Below are 21535 nucleotides of genomic sequence, written 5' to 3' on the forward strand. Positions count from 1 at the left end.
AATGTTCTGCTTTCCTTGAAAATCTGAAAAACTGCATCTTTTTAATTAGAAAATAGAATTGCTAACAGTATATATATGCTATATTTACATGACTATAAACTTATAAACTCCTTTCCATTTTTTTTCAAAGATTTTATTTATTTATTGAGACAGACACACAGAGAGAGAGAGGCAGAGGCACAGGCAGAGGGAGAAGCAGGCTCCATGCAGGGAACCCAATGTGGGACTCGATCCTGGGTCTCCAGGATCATTCCCTGAGCCAAAGGCAACACACTTAACCGCTGAGGCACACAGGTATCCCTAAACTCTTCTAAATCTGTGAAATAAGGGGTGCCTGGATGGTTCAGTTGTTTGGGCATCTGACTCTTGATTTCCACTTGGGTTGTAATCTCAGGGTTATGAGATCTGGCTCTGTGCTCAGTGAGGAATCTGCTTGGGATTCTCTCCCTCCTTGTACCTTTGCCCCTCCTCATACTCACATGCACTCTTTCACTCTCTCTAAAATAAATAAATAAATAAATAAATATTTTTAAAAAATCTATGAAATAAGAAGTAAGGAGGCATAAAGCACAGTAATGATAAGTGGCCAATGGAAGAAAAGTAGCATGGAAATACTTGATGTTATATCAAAATGACTTCAAAATCCAGATATGGTCTAATTCAGTTAAAGCCTGAGGTTGATCCAGAATTGTGACAAAAGGAGTTTAGAATCAGTAAGGAAGTTACTAAACTGTTTCTAGATTACCTTCTTTAAACACTTTGAATTATAAGCAATACTCTTTATTTTTTTTTATTTTTTTTTAATATATTTTTTATTTTTATTTATTTATGATAGTCACACAGAGAGAGAGAGAGAGAGAGGCAGAGACACAGGCAGAGGGAGAGGCAGGCTCCGTGCACCGGGAGCCCGACGTGGGATTCGATCCCGGGTCTCCGGGATCGCGCCCTGGGCCAAAGGCAGGCGCTAAACCGCTGCGCCACCCAGGGATCCCAGCAATACTCTTTAATAAAACTATTAAAAATTAAAATGATTAAAAAATTAGAATTAAGTTAAAGCACACTATTTTTTCTCTCAATCACATCAATTATTGGCCCATGGGGTTAGAACCTAAATGTTCTAGACTCTCCAGACAGCAGTTACTCTTATCTTATGTTGAACTAAAAGTTAACACCTAAGGATACATGGGTGGCTCAGTGGTTGAGTGTCTGCCTTTGTTTGTTTTGGTTTTGTTTTTCTTTATTTATTTATGATAGTCACAGAGAAAGAGAGAGAGAGAGAGAGGCAGAGACACAGGCAGAGGGAGAAGCAGGCTCCTTGCTCGGGAGCCCGATGTGGGATTCGATCCCGGGTCTCCAGGATCATGCCCTGGGCCAATGGCAGGCGCCAAACCACTGTGCCACCCAGGGATCCCGAGCGTCTGCCTTTGGCTCATGGCATGATCTTGGGGTCCTGGGATCGAGTCACACACTGTGGGCTCCCTGCATGGAGCCTGCTTCTCCCTCTTCCTATGTCTCTGACTCTCTCTCTGCGTCTCTCATGAAGGAATGAATGAATGAATAACTAAATAAATAAATATAAAAAATAAATAAATAAAAGTTAACATCTATAAACAATAATTGCAGGGACACCTGGGTGGCTCAGTGGTTGAGTGCCTACCTTTGGCTCAGGGCATGATCTTGGAGTCCCGGGATCGAGTCCCGCACTGGGCTTTCTGCATGGAACCTGCTTCTCCCTCTGCCTATGTCTCTGTCTCTCTGTGTGTCTCTCATGAATAAATAAATAAAAAAATTTTTTTTAATTTTTATTTATTTATGATAGTCACACACACACACACACAGAGAGAGAGAGAGAGAGAGAGAGAGAGAGAGAGAGAGAGAGGCAGAGACACAGGCAGAGGGAGAAGCAGGCTCCATACACCGGGAGCCTGACGTGGGATTCGATCCCGGGTCTCCAGGATCGCGCCCTGGGCCAAAGGCAGGCGCCAAACCGCTGCACCACCCAGGAATCCCTAAATAAATAAAATCTTAAAAAAATAAAAAATGGGATCCCTGGGTGGCGCAGCGGTTTGGCGCCTGCCTTTGGCCCAGGGCGCGATCCTGGAGACCCGGGATCGAATCCCACGTCAGGCTCCCGGTGTATGGAGCCTGCTTCTCCCTCTGCCTGTGTCTCTGCCTCTCTCTCTCTCTGTATGACTCTCATAAATTAAAAATAAATAAATAAATAAATAAATAAATAAATAAATAAATAAATAAATAAATAAATAAAAAATAAAAACAATAATTGCAAATTAGTGAAAAATGAGTTCCCTGAATGCAGAATAAAGACTAACATCTCTATAGGTTCTAAATACCTTCTTAGTTTATTTTTACCATCTGGACAGGTGCCTCAGAGCATCTGATTGCTTATGAGCTGTTTACCTAGAAATCACTGCCCAGGGATGTATGAAGAAATAGAAAGATGAATCCAAATAACATAATCAATTTCAACCAGGAAAAAGAAGCTTAATGTCAGGTCCTCCTGGGATCCCTGGGTGGCACAGCGGTTTGGCGCCTGCCTTTGGCCCAGGGCGCGATCCTGGAGACCCGGGATCGAATCCCACATCAGGCTCCCGGTGCATGGAGCCTGCTTCTCCCTCCGCCTGTGTCTCTGCCTCTCTCTCTCTCTCTCTGTGACTATCATAAATAAATAAAAAATTAAAAAAAAAAAAAATGTCAGGTCCTCCTGAAGTGAGCAGGTGAAAGGAGAGATCCAGCCTACAGGAGAGTCTCATGACCTCCCATTCCTCTGTTCACCCAGAGAGGAAACTAACAAACTACTTATGGAGCCCCTTCAACTTCTATGGAGAAGAACCTGTGCTCTTCAACCACACTCCCCTCACTTCACTAGAGAATTTTCTATTACTACCTCTTTATCTTTTATCTGACATAGGAAGTTTGCTTCAAGGAAAGAAAAAAATAAAAGAGTACAGAATGTTTTGCAAGTTCAAAGAGACCAACTGGGGATTTGTTTAGTTTGTACAGGCAGCTTTGGGTATCTAGACTGCAAATTTCCCATCGAAGCCTGCTGACACAACGTCACCAACAAATGCAGTATCTGAAATAAAAGAAAGAGGGACACCAGGGTGGCTCAACTGTTGAGTGTCTGCCTTTGGCTCAGGGTGTGATGCCGGGGTCCCAGGATCGAGTCCCACATTGGGTTCCTTGTGAGGAGCCTGCTTCTCCCTCTGCCTGTGTCTCTGCCTCTTTCTCTGTGTCTCTCATGAATAAATAAAATATTAAAAAAAAAAAAAAAAGAAAGAAAGAAAAGAAAAGAGTCATAGAGATGCCTTTAAGGGTCAGACCTTTATCTCCATTAGGCTTTTATGTTATGAAATAAGTTTTTGGTTTTGTATTTAAACATGTTATTTTTATATTTTGAGTAGATTTTAGTTTTACCAATAAGAAATACATCTTAAGAATTATTACCTTCGTTGACTTTCTCAGGATGCCATCCTGTTGTCCAACCCAGGGAAAATGTCACATCTGGAAAGAAGGATGTCACCGTGTCTATAAAAGGTTTTGCATCCACTACCATGCTGTTTCCATTTGGGCCAGGAAGAATGTCAGCATTAATCCACACAGGACGTTTCAGATGCCTCTTCACATTTTCCAGGAGCATCATGGATGGTTCCACAGCTGCCAGACTAAAAACACAGTTGATGTCAATGAGACTTATTCCTAAAGTAAAAGTAAAAACTTCTTTTAGACTAGTGATTTCAGTGTTCTCAACTTCCTAATAAAAGTGTAACATGATAATTCCTGAATTAAAGAAAATCAAAGGGATCCCTGGGTGGTGCAGTGGTTTGGTGCCTGCCTTTGGCCCAGGGCGCGATCCTGGAGACCCGGGATCGAATCCCACATCGGGCTCCCGGTGCATGGAGCCTGCTTCTCTCTCTTCCTATGTCTCTGCCTCTCTCTCTCTCTCTCTGTGTGTGACTATCATAAATAAATAAAAATTTAAAAAAAAAGAATTAACAAAAAAATAAATTGGGTTGGCTTTAAAAAAAAAAAAAGAAAGAAAGAAAAAGAAAATCAAAGATCACAGAGCACCAGAGCAGAAAATTAACATATGCCAATATTTCAAAATGTTGATTTATACTTATTCATTAGGGTACCTTAAAGGTTCTATAAATACATAAATAATGCCATTATTTGTAGACTGAGATTTCAAAACTCAGTATTAGGAACATTTAGTATAAAATTATTTAAGGGAGATGCCTGGGTGGCTCAGCGGTTTAGCACCTGCCTTTGGCTCAGGGCGTGATCTCGGGGTCCTAGGATTGAGTCCCACATTGGGCTCCCTCCATGGAGCCTGCTTCTCCCTCTACCTGTGTCTCTGCCTCTCTCTCTCTCTGAATAAATAAATAAAATCTTAAAAAATAATAATTTAAGAAAAGACAAATATTCACTCATCAGAATGTACAAACAAGATTTAAAAATTAGATATACGAATTACCTAAAAATTCGTATTTATGAAAATACCTAAAGTATACCCAAGCTCTGTGTCTCTAATATTGGTTCGTGACCTCAAAGAAAAGAGCCTCTTTTCCTTCACGTATTCTTTTAAGTTTAGATGCATAAACATGTTTCTTTCTTTCTTTCTTTCTTTTTTTTTAAAGATTTAGACATGGAGAGAGAGAGGCAGACATAGGCAGAGGGAGGAGCAGGCTCCATGCAGGGAGCCCGACGTGGGACTTGATCCCGGGACTCTAGGATCATGCTCTGGGCCAATGGCAGGCACCAAACCACTGAGCCACCCAGGCGCCCCCATAAACATGTTTCTAAAACTGATTGCAAAAATCAAAATTATAACATCCTCTTAAAACTTTTATAAATTCCATTTTCATTTTATAAACATTTTTTCTGGAAGTGAGAGATAACTATATTTTAGTTACTATTTAAATAAAAAGCAGTTTCAATCTTTCCTTTACATTTATTCTGACATCTATAGATTTTGAAACAATAAGGTTTTAAGCAGTCTACATAAATTTTATTTTTTTTTTAAAGATTCATTTATTTGAGTGAGAGAGAGAGAGAGAGAGAGCAGGGGAAGGGCAGAAGGAGAAGGAGAGAGATAATCCTCAAGCAGACTCCATCCCAGGACCCTGAGATCATGATCTGAGCTGAAATCAAGAGTTGGATGTTTAATGATGGAGCTACCCAGGTGCTCCCATAAATTTTACTTCTTTTATTTTTAAAGATTTTATTTAGGGACACCTGAGTTGCTCAGTGGTTGAGCACCTGCCTTTGGCTCAGGGAGTGATCCCAGAGTCCTGGGATCGAGTCCCACATCGGGCTTCCTGCAGGGAGCCTGCTTCTCCCCTCTGCCTGTGTCTTTGCCTCTCTGTGTGTCTCTCATGAATAAATAAAACCTTAAAAAAAACTATTTATTTATTTGAGACAGAGAGAGCAGAATGAGAGAGAACATAAGCAAGGGGGAAGGGCAGAGGGAAAGAGAAGCAGGCTCCCTACCGAGAAGAGAGCCCAATGCAGGGCTTGATCCCAGGACCCTCAGATCATGACCTGAGCTGAAGGCAGATGTTTAACCAACTGAGCCACCTGGGTGCTCCTAAATTTTACTTTTTAAAAATCCATACTTTACTGGACTACTATACTACTTATAATTCTAAAGATTACTTATTTATTTGGGGGAGAGAAAAGGAGAGAGAGCACAAGCAGGGGAATGCAGACAGAGACAAAAACAGGCTCCTCACTGAGCAAAAAGCCTAAATCAGGGCTCCATCACAGGACCCTGGGATAATGACCTGAGCCAAAGGCAGATGTTTAACTGACTGAGCCACCCAGGCACCCCATACTACTTATAATTCTGAATTTCTTCTGAACCTTTAAGGCCTAAATTTGATTCTAAGAAAATTAGCTTTTAGTGAATACTACAGTAGGAGGCTAAGATTCTGGGAGATGGCTGTTGGAGGGGAGAACATTCAGTACCCTCTCTTCACATTTCCATCTTTCTCTTAAAAGATTTTTATTTATTCATGAGATACACAGAGAGAGAGGCAGAGACATAGGCAGAGGGAGAAGCAGGGAGCCCAATATGGGATTTGACTCCAGGATCATGCCTGGAGCCAAAGGCAGACAATCACTGAACCACTCAAGTGTCCCAAACATTTCCATTTTTCTTAATGGATTCCAGTCCTCCTGCCTATGCTTCTACCACTCAACTCACTTCTTTCAGCCTCCTACTATAAGGAGAGAAATTGATAATCTCATTATTTACTGGTTCATATTTATCTGTGTGCAAGGATACTATTCATTAAAACTAGAGGAAACCAGCCTCCAGCCTCTTTCACTCCGCTTCCACATAGTGAGCTTTTTGTTCATTCTTCTCCCTCTGATATGGAGGCCTTAGATGTTAGTGGATTAATAAACGCTAATGCTAGACCTTGCAAATTTTAATTTTTTTTTTGCAAATTTTAATTTAGATAAGACAGATGCTGTCATTTCTCTCTCTCAAATGCCTTGATCAATATCAGTGCCATGTTAAAACCACAATTCTGAGATCTAGGACCCCCATTTTTGGTAGCGAGTAACTTGTAGCTGTGACTCCAAAGTTTGCCTGTCTGCACATCCTAGAGCAGCAGCCAAGGTCCTGTGGGGTTCTGCTCTTCACAGGTGGAATAGGAAGAAAACCTAAACTGATCAATGCATGTCTGCCACCAATGTCTCTTTCTCAAAAAAATTCTGATTTTTTTTTTAAGATTTTATTTATTTATTCATGAAAGACACACACACACACACACACACAGGCATAGACACAGGCATAGACACAGGCAGAGGGAGAAGCAGACTCCATGGAGAGAGCCCAACATGGGACTCGATCCATGGTCTCCAGGATCACGCCCTGGGCTGCAGGCGGCGCCAAACTGCTGCACCACCGGGGCTGCCCACAATGTATATATTTCAAAGAACAACATACCATGTTCCTAGCCTGGAACATGTAAAAAAATTATAAATATTACAAAATGACACATCCTTCCCAATTAATCTATTAATACCATGTAATTCTAACTAAAAATAATAGTAGCTGAACTATTGGGACTTAATCAGGATAAGAAGCTTCTGCACAGCAAAGGAAGCAATCAACAAAACTAAAAGGTAGCGTATAGGATGGGAGAAGATATTTACAAGTGACACATCAGATAAAGGGCTAACATCCAAGATCTATAAAGAACTTATCAAACTCCACACCCAAAAAACAAACAATCCAGTCATAAAATGGGAAGATATGAACAGACATTTCTTCAATGTCTCCACAAGAAGACATACACATGGCCAACAAGCTATGTTTGAGAGAGAGAAATGGAAAAATGCTTTACATCATCACTTGCCATCAGGGAAATACAAATCAAAACACAATGAGATTCCATTTTACACCAGTGAGAATGGCTAAAATTAACAGGATAGGAAACAACAAATGTTGGCAAAGATGTGGATAAAAGAGAATCCTCTTTTTTTTTTTTTTAAGATTTTATTTATTTATTCATGAGAGACACACACACACAGAGGCAGAGACACAGGCAGAGAGGGAAGCAGGCTCCATGCTTGGAGCCGGACATGGGATTTGATCCCGGGTCTCCAGGATCAGGCCCTGGGCTGAAGGCAGCGCTAAGCCACCGAGCCACCCGGGCTGCCCAAAGAGAACCCTCTTGCACTCTTGGTGAGAATGCAAGCTGGTGCAGCCACTCTGGAAACAGAGTGGAGGTTCCTTAAGAAGTTTAAAAATAGAGCTACACTATGACCCAGCAATTACACTAGTGGTTTTTTATCCTAAAGATACAGATGTAGTGAAACGATGGGACACCTGCACCCCAATGTTCATAGCAGCTATGTCCACAATAGCCAAACTGTGGAAGGAGTCACGATGTCCTTCGATAGATGAATGGATAATGAAGATGTGGTCTATATACACAATGGAATATTACTCAGCCATCAGAAAGGATGAAGATCTACCATTTACACTGACGTGGATGGAATGGGAGGGTATTATGCCGAGTGAAATAAGTCAATTGGAGAAGAACAATTATCATATGGTTTCACTCATATGTGCAATATAAGAAATAGTGAAAGCGATCATAAGGGAAGGGGTGGAAACTGAGTGGGGAAAAATTAAGAGACAGGAAGACAAACCATGAGAGACTACTAACTCTGGGAAACAAAGGGTTGTAGAAGGGGAAGTGGGTGTGGGGATGCGGTGACTGGGAGATGAGCACTAAGGAGGGCACACGATGAGATGAGCACTGGGTGTTACACTATATGTTGGCAAATTAAATTTAGATAAGATTAAAAATCTTTTAAAAAACCAATTCTTTCCTAGGAAAGAACATAAGCTTTGTTTTTATAGAATAGATTTTTTTTCCCTGAGAAGTTACTTGTAAGTCAAACTTCTGAGTATCATATGTATTTTCCTATTAACTTTGTTTAGAAATTGGGGATAATAAAATAAAAATCATAATTAAATTAGAATAAACTGTTTAAAAGGACATTCTAAGGGAAACTCCAGATAAAATTTTAGTACTTAGTTATTATTTGCATACCAAACAAAATAATTGAGAGGCATAAAATAAGAACTAGTAAAATTTGACTAACAGGTCAACCAGCTACTTTTAACAGAGGTAGTGCAGGGTTCTGGTTCACAGTATGAACTCTGCAGCCAGGCTGGCAGATTTCCTAGAAACTATGTGACAACAAGCAGTCTACTTTTTCCTCTCTACCTCTGTTCCCTCATCTGGAAAATGAAGATGATAGCAATAAGCTACCTCCTTGGGTTGTTATGAGGATTAAATGAATGAACACATTCAGTGCTTTTAGAACAGTGTCTGACACACTCTCCTCTCCCTACCTTTTTTTTTTTTTTTTTTAGAGGGGAAGTGGAGGTGGTAAGCAGAGGGAGAGAGGCAGAGAATCTTAAGCAGGTGCTATGCCCAGTTCTTAGCCCAATGTGGGGCTTGATTTCACAATCCTGAGATCATGACCTGAGCCAAAATTAAGCGTCTGATGCTTAATCGACTGAGCCACCCAGGTTCTCCTCAAACCACTTTTAATGAAAGTAGCATTTTAGGGATGTCTGGGTGGCTTAGTGGTTGGGCACCTGCCTTCGGCTCAGGTCGTGATCCCGAGATCCAGGATCGAGTCCTGCATCGGGCTCCCTGTGGGGAGCCTGATTCTCCCTCTGTGTGTCTGCCTCTCTCTCTCTCTCTCTCTCTCTCAGCCTGTGTCTTTCATGAATAAATAAATTCATCTTAAAAAAAAAAAGAGTAGCATTTTAAATTTACCATTCTATTATCACAATGATCACTTATGATAAATTCCTTTACAAAAATAAGCTTAATTTTAGCTTCAAAGAGTTCCTAAGAAAAAAAAAAAAAAAAAAAAGAGTTCCTAAGAAACAATTTAAGCAAACAACTCAATGGGTCTTAGGTCCCTTCTTGAAACATATTAGTTTGCAATTCCATTTTCAATTTAAAGTATGTTAGTTTAAAAAAAAAGTAGGTCAGTCAAGCATAGATAATGAAGCTATTGATATTTTATTTCATTGTTACTCTGTAACAACAAAAAGACTGAAAATGTTTATATAAATACCTCTTGAAGGGATGCCTGGGTGGCTCAGCGGTTGGGCGTCTTTGGGCGTCTGCCTTTGGCTCGGGCGTGATCCTGGGGTCCTAGGATTGAGCCCTGCATCGGGTTCCCTGCATGGAACCTGCTTCTCCCTCTGCCTGTGTCTCTGCCTCCCTCATGAATAGATGAATAAAATCTTAAACAAACAAATACCTCTTGAAATCCAGCTTAATGCCTTTATTGCTTTTTATAACTTCAGTCAGCCATTCCTGTAAAGTATTATCACTATTTGTTTCAGGAGGATGGGCCATGATTGGTTGGCTATATTCTGATCCATCACTTGGAAGAAGAACATCGGCCTCTATCATGTGAGCAGTACCTGTCCAAATAAAAGAACTTAAGTTAATGCTAATAAAACAAGGACTACAGAAGATGTCATGTCCAGGAGCCTTTTGAGGAAGATAAAAACTGACATTTACTGAGTGACTTTTAAGTACCAGGTACTGTAGTAGGCCTTTACAGGTTTGTTTCATATATGATCAATAAGTGAAGAGTTAAATGCCTTTCCATAGGTCATGTTAAGCTGTTGTATAATATTTCATTTCTTCCCAGTACATAGCAAAGTGAGTATAAAAGGAAAGATTAATAAGTGTCTGTTGAAGTTTCTGAGAATAAAAACAGTACTTTTATCTTCGCACTCCTCAAATTAGAAACTATAGATATTTATAGATATTTATTGCACATAGTCACACTTTTCCTAAAGTTGTTGCAAAAGCTTTTTTTTTACAAAAGCTTTTTTAAATATATTTTTTTATTCTCAAAAAGTCTTAATCTTCAAAAAAAGTCTTAATCTTTTTTACTGATATATTTTCTTTAATATGAATGTGTTTAAAATCCAAATGCAAAAATGTTGTAACATAAAATTACATAATATATAACAACTTCTATAAACAACTTTGACTATTCTGAGAACTGGATGTGCTGACAGTGTGATACTGTTATTTTTACATTGTTCCTCCTGTATTTTGTTTTTTTTTTTCAATCATAGACATTGTTAAAAATGTAGTTTCACATGTTAATCAAATTGAAACATCTTTATTTATAATGAGTAAGGACAGGCAGGGCTAAGTAGGGAGAGATAGGTAGGGGGCCATGGAATCAGGTTCACAAAACAAAATCCCAAAAATGCTGAGATAAGGGAAACCAGAGATAAGGGAACAAACCAGACCACCCTGCCCCAGGTATGGGTGAAAAAGTTGTTTGTTTTTTTTTTTTGTTTTTTAAATCACCTGTGACTATCAAAGAATAACCAGACCCAAAAGGAAGCCATTAAGGATGGTATCAATAGTCCTTACTCTAACCAAGACATCACAAGAATGATAAGGCCACAAACTCCCTGGTCAGTTCTTTTTTTTTTTTTTTTTTTTTTTTTTTTAAATAAAAATGAGAGAGAGAGAGGCAGAGACACAGGCAGAGGGAGAAGCAGGCTGCATGCACCGGGAGCCCGACATGGGATTCGATCCCGGGTCTCCAGGATCGCGCCCTGGGCCAAAGGCAGGCGCTAAACCGCTGCGCCACCCAGGGATCCCTCCCTGGTCAGTTCTAAATAAACATCTGTTGCAGGGATCCCTGGGTGGCTCAGAGGTTTAGCGCCTGCCTTCAGCCCAGGGCATGATCCTGGAGTCCCGGGATCGAGTCTCACATCAGGCTTACTGCATGGAGCCTGCTTCTCTCTCCGTGTCCCTGCCCTACCACCCCCCCACCGTCTCTCATGAATAAATAAAATCTTTTAAATAAACAAACAAACAAACTTCTGTTGCTTTACTCACTCTTCTTTGTCTGCAAGATTCATTCTTTGACCCCGTGAGACAAGAACCTAGCTTTCCCACTTCAATAATAGTTATACTAAATTTAAATATTCTAGGACAAATGAGATAAACCAATGAAATATATAGCCTTTATGTCTCCAGGATCTTCTCTCCTTTCCTTTGGACTAAAAAGAAATTGCAAAACTAACCATGGCTGAAAAAAGGGATTTGTGAAGAGAATTCCCAAATATAAAATTTGGAGCTCTGGTTTTGCCTAACAGAATGTAAAAAGAACATTATCTGAAGACTAAGAAACCTCTGAAAACTTCCAGATCAACATCAGACCGTCAGCAATTGGAAATGACTTTCCATTAAGAATTTTAAAAATAAAGTTAAAAGTGAGACAACCATATTTAATTAGATTATTTCTAATATAAGATTTTAGCATCTATTATTATAAATTGTAAATTTTTAACAATTTTTTCCAAATGTATAATTGTTACATAAAATAAAATTTATTTTCTCTTTCGACTTTGTATCCTGAGATTTTCTAAACGTACCCATGAATTGCAGTCATTTATCTGTAGCAATCTTTTGATTTTCTATATACACAACTATACTGTCTGAAAGTAGTGTTTTTATTTCTTCCTTTTTTCCATTAAAAAAATTAACATACAATTTACAGACCATAAAATTCAGACTTTTAAAGTATACCATTCAGTGGTTCTTAAAAAATATTCAGGGGCGCCTGGGTGGCTCAGTGGTTGAGCTTCTTCTGCCTTTAGCTTAGGGCATGATCTTGGGGGCCTGGGATCGAGTCCCATATTGGGTTCCTTGCATGGAGCCTGCTTCTTCTGTTTCCTGTCTCTGCCTCTCTCTGTGTCTCTCATGAATAAATAAAGAAAATCTTAAAAAAAAAAAAAATTCAGAAGGCTGTACAACTGCCACCAATACCTAATTCCAGAAAAATTTCATTATTCCAGAAAGAAATCTTGTACCCATTAGCATTTACTCCCTATTCTCTACTCCAGCCAGCTCCTGTCATCCACTAACCAACTTTTTCCTGAAGCTTTGCTTTTGCTAAAATTCACTTATTATATAATCACTGTGTGGCACTGCTTTAGGTTATCAAAGATTCAATATTAAACCAAAGCTCCTCTTTTTGAGAAGCAAAAAATAACAAAAAAAATATACCTTTACAATAAAAATGTATTTTGATATACATTATCCAGATACATAATTGAGTAGGATACAAAAGATGCACATATTTTTACAATAAAACTTGGGACTGAGGAATTTTCCTTGTTGTATCAAGTCACTTTGAGCTATGCCCTAGATCTCTCTGATGACACCATTTTAGTCTCCTGTGCTGCTGCATCCAACAGGGGTACTTCAAAGGAAAAGGTTGAAAAAAATATAATGTTCATCTATGATGAAGAAATATATATATATATACACACACACACACACAGCCACACTCAATATATGTATATTATGTCTGTGAGTGTATTTTTTATACATATATACACATATATACACACATATATATATGTATATATATAATCTCTCTCTCTCTTCTAGCCTAAGCTTAAATACTACCCAAGGCAATTAATTATAAATTGGTATACAATGGCTTCATCCATCCATTCAACAAATATTTATTGAGCTTCTCTTTAATACACTATGAAAGAAAAAAAAATACACTATGAAAGACACAAAAATATTTAAGACATACATTGATCTTAAAAATTTTACTCAAATTGGGACACCTGTGTGGTTCAGCAGTTGAGCATCTGCCTGTGGCTCAGAGCATGATCCCTGAGTTCCTCCAGGAATGAGTCCCTCATTGGGCTCCCTGCAAGGAGTCTGCTTCTCCCTCTGTCTAGGTCTCTGCTTCTCTCTGTGTCTCTCATGAATAAATAAAATCTTTAAAAAACAATTTTTTACTCAAATCACCATAGTATATAAGCAAGTATAATAATATATTGAGACTTTCAAATAGACACAGAAAAGGCAAATCACTTCTGGAAAATAAGAAAATTATTCCATTATGGAAATCTGTTCATTTTATAAAGAAAATGAGATCTTTTAATAAAAATGTTTATATCAGCCTAGAATTTATACTTTGATCATCTAAGCCTTTTATACCTGCAAATATGCCCAGATATCAAAGAAGAGTTGAATTAATGTATTATCCAGTGTATATACAAGAAATTATATTGACTTACTTTTCAGTGCTTCATTCACTTGTGCCTTGTGGTTAGCTGCATGATACCAGATGATTTCAGCGCCATCTTCTGTTGTGATCTGGTTATTTCTCAGAAAATATTCTAGTATATTTTCACTCCAAGATCCTAAAACAACATTTATATTAAAAAGAATGGATTGTTTTTATGGGGCAAACATTTTAAAATAACAATGGGCAGAGCGGGCAGAGCGGGCAGCGCAGGTGGCTCAGCGGTTTAGCGCCGCCTTCAGCCCAGGGCGTGATCCTGGAGACCCAGGATCTAGTCCCACGTCAGGCTCCCTGCATGGAGACTGCTTCTCCCCCTCTGCCTGTGTCTCTGCCTCTGTGTGTGTGTGTGTGTGTGTGTGTGTGTGTGTGTCTCATGAATAAATAAATAAAATCTTAAAAAAAAAAAAAAAAACAATGGCCAGAGCATATTATGGGGGAGAATAATAAAGTAATTAAACTGGGAATAATTGAGAACAAGCATTATGACGTGGGAGATGTGTGTATATATATATATGTGTGTATATATGTACATGTATATATATACATATATATATGCTATATATAACTAACATACAACTAATATAATAACATGCTATATATAATAACTAGTAAGCATATAGGAGAGTCTGTCTGAAACTCAGAAGCCATGAGGAAGTAAGGAGAAAGAAAAAGATAAGGTACGAAGCAGGTATTTAAAGCAAGATTTTTCACATGATATCCTCCTCAATCCTGGACCATAAATAAGTAAAATGTATGTGAAGTCCTATTAAAAACTACATTAAAGCTTTTTACAGTTTGTGCAACTTGTTTTCTCCCTCTGAGGCCCCATTCTATATTATTAACAATTTAGAATCTTAAATGACACATGTAAGTATATTCACCTTTGGATTATGAATCTCAACAACATTTATGAGTGAATAAACTTCTGAATTAGTAATTATAGATTTACCTAGTATGTACAAATATACATAATTCCCTTACCAATCAACTACTTTTTGGCTTACCAGATTTTCTCTTAATTAAGCATTAAAATATGTGAGTTAATCAAGACTAAAATACTTGAACAGAAGTCTACTCCATACTATGTCATATCCCAATATAACAATGAAAAAAATTACATAATTCTTGTTTATTCATTTAAAACATTTTAGTGCCTATCAATTGATTGTAATTCCTTATGCATGAGATTATGTCTTCTGTTAATTTTTAACTCTACCTAATAACTGATAAATCTAAAAATGGCCAGCAGAAACTGCTGATAAGACATTGAGAAAAAGTAAATTTTGATTAAAGAATGGAGGGATATACAAAGAGAACTTCTAACCAACATGCATGGAATTTAGCAACCACTATGAATATTGGGCTACAGAATAAAGGTGAGAGTTAGCTGTAGCATCCACTATAGCCCAGAACACATGGCTCTATTAGCATATGCAACAGTCACAGACCATTCAGACTCACTCAGCTGAAAATACATTTTTAAAATATCTGAGTTAAGCATTTAAAATTTTTAAATTATTTTTTTAAAAGATGTATTTATCGGGCAGCCCCGGTGGCACAGCGGTTTGGTGCCGCCTGCAGCCTGGGGTGTGATCCTGGAGACCCAGGATCGGGTCCCATGTCCGGCTCCCTGCATGGAGCCTGCTTCTCCCTCTGCCTGTGTCTCTGCCTCTCTCTGTGTGTCTAAGAATAAATAAATAAAATCTTTAAAAATAAATAAATAAATAAATAAATAAATAAATAAATAAATAAATAATTTATTCATGAGAGACAGAGAGAGAGGCAGAGACATAGGCAGAGGGAGAAGCAGGCTCCCTCTGGAGAGCTGATGCAGGACTTGATCCTGGATCCCAGGATCATGCCCTGAGTCAAAGGCAAATGCTCAACTGCTGAGCCACCCAGGTGTCCTGAGTTAGGCATTTTTAGAAGGTGCATTAATTACAGGCTAAAACAGAAATGTCCAACAGTGGGAAAATAATTACAACATAGTATATCTTCATGATAAAATATATGACTGCTATGGCTGTTAAAAAAGTTTTTAAGATATATCAAAAGCCTCACAAAAATGGCGATCACGCATGTAATTACAAAAACACTAAAAGTTAATTGTGCATATTGGATGTCTGTGGCACCTTTCAAAATTTTAGAAGGGCAACTTACAAATTAACAATAAAAAACCCTAATTCCAGCAATTAAAAACATCTGAAGTAAAAAGTTCTCTTTGCCCTAATAATGGGTGTAATTGTTACCTTAGACTTAGTCACAACTGTATATGAATTTAAGAAGTCTGCAATTACCTGTGACCTAGCATATTATTACTATTTTAGCTAGGCTATAACTGAAAATAGGGCCAAGAAAAAGGCAAAATTGTTTCAATTTTTTAAAAATTAGTGTACTTTTTCAGGAAGCAGTTTTAGACTTACAAAGATATGCCCTCCCCTATTTTTTATATCTTTTTGAGGTAATGAAAATATTTTAAAATGGATTGTGGTGATGCTTACACAACTCTTATATGCTAAAAACCACGATATTATATGCTTTATTTTTTATTTTTAAAGACTTTGTTTATTCATGAGAGACACAGAGAGAAGCAAAGACATAGGCAGAGGGAGAAGCAAGCTCCCTTTGGCAACCCCGATGTGGGTCTCCATCCCAGGATCCCAGGATCATGCCCTGAGCTGAAGGCTGATGCTCAATCACTGAGCCATCCAGGCACCCTATTATATGCTTTAAATAAGTGAATTGTATGGTATGGAAATTATATCTTAATAGTTTTTTAAATGATAATGGTAAAAAAAATTTACCCTTTGACTCAGAAATTCCACTTTCATGAACTTATCCCATAGACAGATATGCTCATATATGGGAAATGACACATCTGATACAAGGAGATTTGCTGACATTGTAACAGCATGAGTGAAAAGAAACTAAATATCCATCAACTATGGATTAAATAAATTATGATATATTCATGCAATGGAACATTATGCAACCATTAAAAAGAATGAGGCAAATCCGTATGTACTGATATAATCTCAAAGATATGTTAAGTGGAAAAAAAGCACAGTGGGAACAATATGAATGGGTACTATGGCAGGAAGAATAATGACCCCCCAAAGATGTCCATGTCCTAATTCCCGTAAACTGTGAATATGTTATATTTCATAGCAAGGGGAATTTAGGAGACAAACAGAATTAAGGTTGCTACTCAGTTCACTTTGGGGTGGGGAAGAGTAGCTTGGATTACACAGGTGGGCCCGGTGAATCACAAGATCCTTATAAGTGAAAAAGAGAGGCAGGAGAGTCAGTGTCAGAGTGATGCAATGTGAGAAGGACTGGACCAGCCAGCCACTGGTGGTTCTGAACATGGAGGAAGAGACAATGAGCCAAAGAACTCATGCATCTGAGAGGATGGAAAAGACAAAAATATGGATTCTCTCCTAGAGCCCCCAGAAGGAATGTAGTCATGCTGCCACTTTGATTTTAGGTCAGTGAGACTATTTCAGACTTCTGACCTACGGATCTATAAGGTAATAAATTTGTGTTTTTCTAGCAACTAAAAACTAATGCTCTGAAAAAAGTAGTTTGTATATTAAAAAAAGAAAAGGGGGGGGGAGAAAACTAAGGAAGATATATAGCATATGGTGGCATGTATACTATGTTCTTAAAAGTTAGGGCTGTTAGTGTCAACCAAGAGAAGAGCCAGAACTGAAATAAAAGCATTTAGTTAGGGTCTGAGAATTGCAATTCAGGGAGGTATTTAAAAAAACAAAACAAAACAAAAAACAAAGCAAAAAAAAAAATACCTCAAAGTCAGGGGCTTTTATTTTTTTATTTTTTGAAAGAATTTATTTATTTATGAGAGACAGAGAGAGAGGCAAGACACAGGCAGAAGGAGAAGCAGGCTCCATGCAGGGAGCTCCATGTGGGACTCAATTCCGAGACTCCAGGATCACGCCCTGGGCTGAAGGCAGGTGCTAAACCACTGAGCCACCCGGGGTGCCCAGTCAAGGGCTTTTAAAGACAAACAATGTTTCTATATGTTATGTACCAAAAATTTTATCTGATGTTGGTAGCAGAAAACTGATCTTAGCCAAGCATGATTGGTTGCTAAGGCTACCACTAAGAAAAAGTCTGTTACTGCAGTAAGTTGCAGGTGTTTGTGCAGAGTCCTTGGAATGTTTGCACTTTGGCCCAGTTCAAAAATTCATGGTTCTACCTGGTGAGAATGTGCATAAGGCTTTCCTCCTTAATAGCCTTCTGGCTCCATTTTAAAACCTCTTAAGATAAGTTAACCCATTTTATTTTACCAGTCACATTAGAAAATATATCAAAAAGTTACTATTGGCATTGTGTGTACTTTCTTTTCCTATTTCGATATACATTTTACAAATGTTCTAAAATGAGCATGTATTATGTGTACAATCAGGAAAACACTTAGGCTGAAAAAAGAATATGTCACCAAACCTGTCTAATGTGACTACTTAGGTTTTTATAAAAGGTACTCCAACCTTCTGGGGGCCTCTGGGTGGCTTAGTCACTTAAACACTCGATTCTTGATTTCAGCTCAAGTCATGATCTCAGGGTCCTCAGATCCAGCCCTGGCTCCTCGCTCAGCAGGGTGTCTGATTCTCTCCCTCCCCCACCCCATCACTCTCAAATAAATAAATAAATCCTAAAAAAGAGAGAGAGAGACTGTCACCTTCTGGAGTAGAACCGCCTGGTTTAAAATACCTCCCAACTCTGGGGACAAGTGAAAGGGACACACCAGATACCAACTTCCAAAAGCTATATAACAAAAAGCTGGAATAATGGTTCGCCACATCCCTTTGTCTTTATTTCTAACTCTCACCCAATTTCAAGAGAAACCGAACTGCCAAAACTATTCTCTATTTGATCTATTGAAATTATAGATCAAGTAAATGTCACTTTCAACCATGACCCCAAGACACAATATTCCTTCCTCCTTACCACTCCTTTCCAAAATCATAGTGGATTACTAGCTATGCACTACGACAACAAAAGTAAATAAAAAGTATACAGGTTGGGAAAAGAAGATAGAAGTCTTTGTTTACAGATGACATGACTGTTTATGCAAAGAATCTGAAAGAATCAACACAAAACCTCCCAGGATTAATAAGTGATTGCTGCAAGCTTAAAGGATACAAGGTTAACATATAAGTCAATTGTCTTTCTACTTACCAGCAAAAAACAACTGGAATTTGAAATGAAACACACAATATCATTTACATTAGCACCCAAAAAGCCAAAAATACCTAGGTATAAACCTAACAAAATATGTACAAGATCTATAAAAGGACAACCACAAAACTCTGATAAATGAAATCAAAGAACTAGAGACATTCCATGTTCATGGATAGAAAGACTTTATATTGTCAAGATGCCAGTTCTTCCGATTTCATTTACAGATTCAAGCAAACACAATAAAAATCCCACTAAGTTATTTTATAGATATTGAGAAACTGATTCTAAAGTTTATATGGAGGGCACAAAACCCAGACTAGCCAACACAAACCTGAGGGAGAATAACAAAGAGATGACACTACCCAACGTTAAGACTTACAAAGCTACAGTAACCAAGGCTGGGCAGTACTGGTGAAAAAACAGACAAAGAGATCAGTGGAATACAACAGGGAGCCCTCAAGTAAATGCCCTGTAAATAGAGTCAATTGATCTTTGATAGGGACACCTGGGTGGCTCAGCAGCTGAGCACCTGCCTTTGGGCCAGGGCCAAAGGATCCTGGGATGGAGTCCCACATTGGGCTCCCTGCATGGAGCTTGCTTCTTCCTATGCCTGTGTCTCTGCCTTTCTGTGTGTGTGTGTCTCTCATGAACAAATAAGTAAATTCTAAAAAAGATCTTTGACAAAGGAACAAAGGCAATAGAATAAAGACAATCTTTGTTAACAATAATTCTGGAACAAGTGGACATCCACACGGAAAACAATGAATCTGAAACAGACCTTACATCCTTCACAAAAATTAAATGCAAAATCTAAAACTCCTAGAATATAGGAGAAAACCTAGATGACCTCAGATGTGGTGATGACTTTTTTGATAGAGCAGCAAGGCACCATCCAGGAAAGAAAGACTGGGTAAGCTGGACTTCATTAAAATGAAAAAACTTCTACTCTACAAAAGACAATATCAAGAAAATGAAGAGGCCAGCCACAGACTGGCAGAAAATATTTGCAACAGACACAGCTGATACTGGATGCAATATACAAAGAACACTTATAAGCCAACAACAAGAAAATAAACAACTTGGATCTTAAAAATGGGCCAATGACTTTATCACCAAATATAAAGAGATGGCAAGTATTTGAAAAAGTGCTGCACATGATATGTCATCAGAGAAACACAGAACGACGAGGCACAACAACCCACCTATTAGAATGGCCAAAATCTGAGACACTGACAACACCAAACGCTGGTAGGAGCAGAGCAACAGGAATTCTCATTTACTGTTGGTGGGAACGCAAAATCCTGCAGTCACTTGAAAAGACAGGCAGTTTCGGGGGCATCCCGGGTGGGGGTGGCTCAGAGGTTTAGGGCCGCCTGCGGCCCAGGGCGTGACTCCGGGGTCACGGGATCCAGTCCCGCGTCGGGCTCCCAGCATTGGAGCCTGCTCTTCCCCCGGCCTCTGTCTCTGCCTCTCTCTCTGTGTCTCTAATAAAGAAATAAAATCTTTAAAATAAAAGACAGGCAGTTCCTTCTAAAACTAAACATACCCTTACCACACAATCCAACAATGGTGCTCCCTGATAGTCATCCAAAGGAGCTGAAAACTTAAGTCCACAGAAAAGCCTACGCATGGACGTTTGCAGGGGCTTTACCCGTAAGTGCCAGAAATTAGCAGCAACCACGAGGTCTCTGAATGCGTGAAGAGGTAAATCGACCTTGGCGCATCCAGACAACCGAGCAGGAATATTACCCAGTGCTGAAAGGAGGTGAGCTCTCAGGTCGTGAAGAACCTCGAAGGCAGAGGGTTAGGGGGCAGAAGCGCATCTGAAGAGGCTACTGCCGCCTGCACCCGGAGGACATCCTGGAGGAGGCCGAAGAGGTGGGGACGCCGCGCGACCCGCACCTGTCTACACCCGAGGGGCGTACACTATCAGCAGGGCGCCCTAAGGGAGACCAAGCGCTGCGATTCGGGGCCAGTGGGAAACGCTGGGGAAGCGTCCACCTAGGCTACGGGGGGTCTCTGGGTCCTCCCGCTCAGGCTTCCTATGAACCCAAAACTACCCTAAGAAAAAGAAAGAAAGAAAGAAAGAAAGAATTCCCTTTCGAAAAGGGCCCGATGCCCTTGCCCTTCGCGGCCGCCCGCGCAGCCGCCCCAGCGCCCCCACCCGAGCCTGCGGGCCAAGGCCTGCCGCCCACCGGGCCCCGACGGCGGGGTCCGCGCTTACCCGGAACCCCCGCGGCCGCTGTCATGGCGCCGGGCCGTGGGCCGCCGTGGCTGGCCCTCCAGGCGGCTGGAAGGCCGGCAGACCCGACTCCGCCGCCGCCCGCGGCCCCCGCGACCTCGGGGGCGGCGGCTTCCGGGCGGCGGTGCGCACGCGCGGGGCGGAGCCCGAGTCTCGGAGTGCGCCGTCGGGGGCCGCTTCCGCCGCCCCAGTGTCGCGGGAATTGCTCGGGCGAGAGCGGGCGCGGGGGGCGCGGGGGGCGCGGGGGGCGGTGCGATGTGCTTCCCGGGCTCGGGGGTGTCGTCCCTTTTTTATTTTAGTGACATCCTGAAATGGCAAGGAATCATTTCTCCATAAACCTGGCTGTTTCGGGGGTCCGTGGGTGGCTCAGCGGTTTAGCGCCGCCTTCGGCCCAGGGCGTGACCCCGGGGTCTCGGGATCGAGTCCTGC

General features: G+C 40.0%; 1 protein-coding gene across 5 annotated transcripts in view; it reads right to left on the bottom strand.

Annotated features, from left to right (window-relative positions):
• The window catches only part of FAM151B (family with sequence similarity 151 member B), a 33503-nt gene extending 12262 nt beyond the window's left edge, over positions 1 to 21241 (bottom strand). For 3 of the 5 annotated variants that reach the window (XM_025998244.2, XM_072736900.1, XM_025998243.2), the window contains exons 1-4: positions 21089 to 21241; positions 13652 to 13777; positions 9829 to 9994; positions 3466 to 3683 (exon numbers count right to left, since the gene is read on the bottom strand). In XM_025998244.2, coding sequence (XP_025854029.1) covers positions 3466 to 3683; positions 9829 to 9994; positions 13652 to 13777; positions 21089 to 21113 — 535 coding nt within the window. In that variant the 5' untranslated portion in view covers positions 21114 to 21241. Of the gene's footprint in view, positions 1 to 3465; positions 3684 to 9828; positions 9995 to 13651; positions 13778 to 20066; positions 20349 to 21088 lie in introns of all 5 variants that reach the window. The other 2 variants (XM_072736901.1, XM_072736902.1) reach the window with 2 other exon arrangements.
• Between the last annotated feature and the right edge of the window lie 294 nt (positions 21242 to 21535).

This window comes from Vulpes vulpes, chromosome 14 (genome assembly GCF_048418805.1).
Source record: "Vulpes vulpes isolate BD-2025 chromosome 14, VulVul3, whole genome shotgun sequence".
NCBI lineage: Eukaryota > Metazoa > Chordata > Mammalia > Carnivora > Canidae > Vulpes > Vulpes vulpes.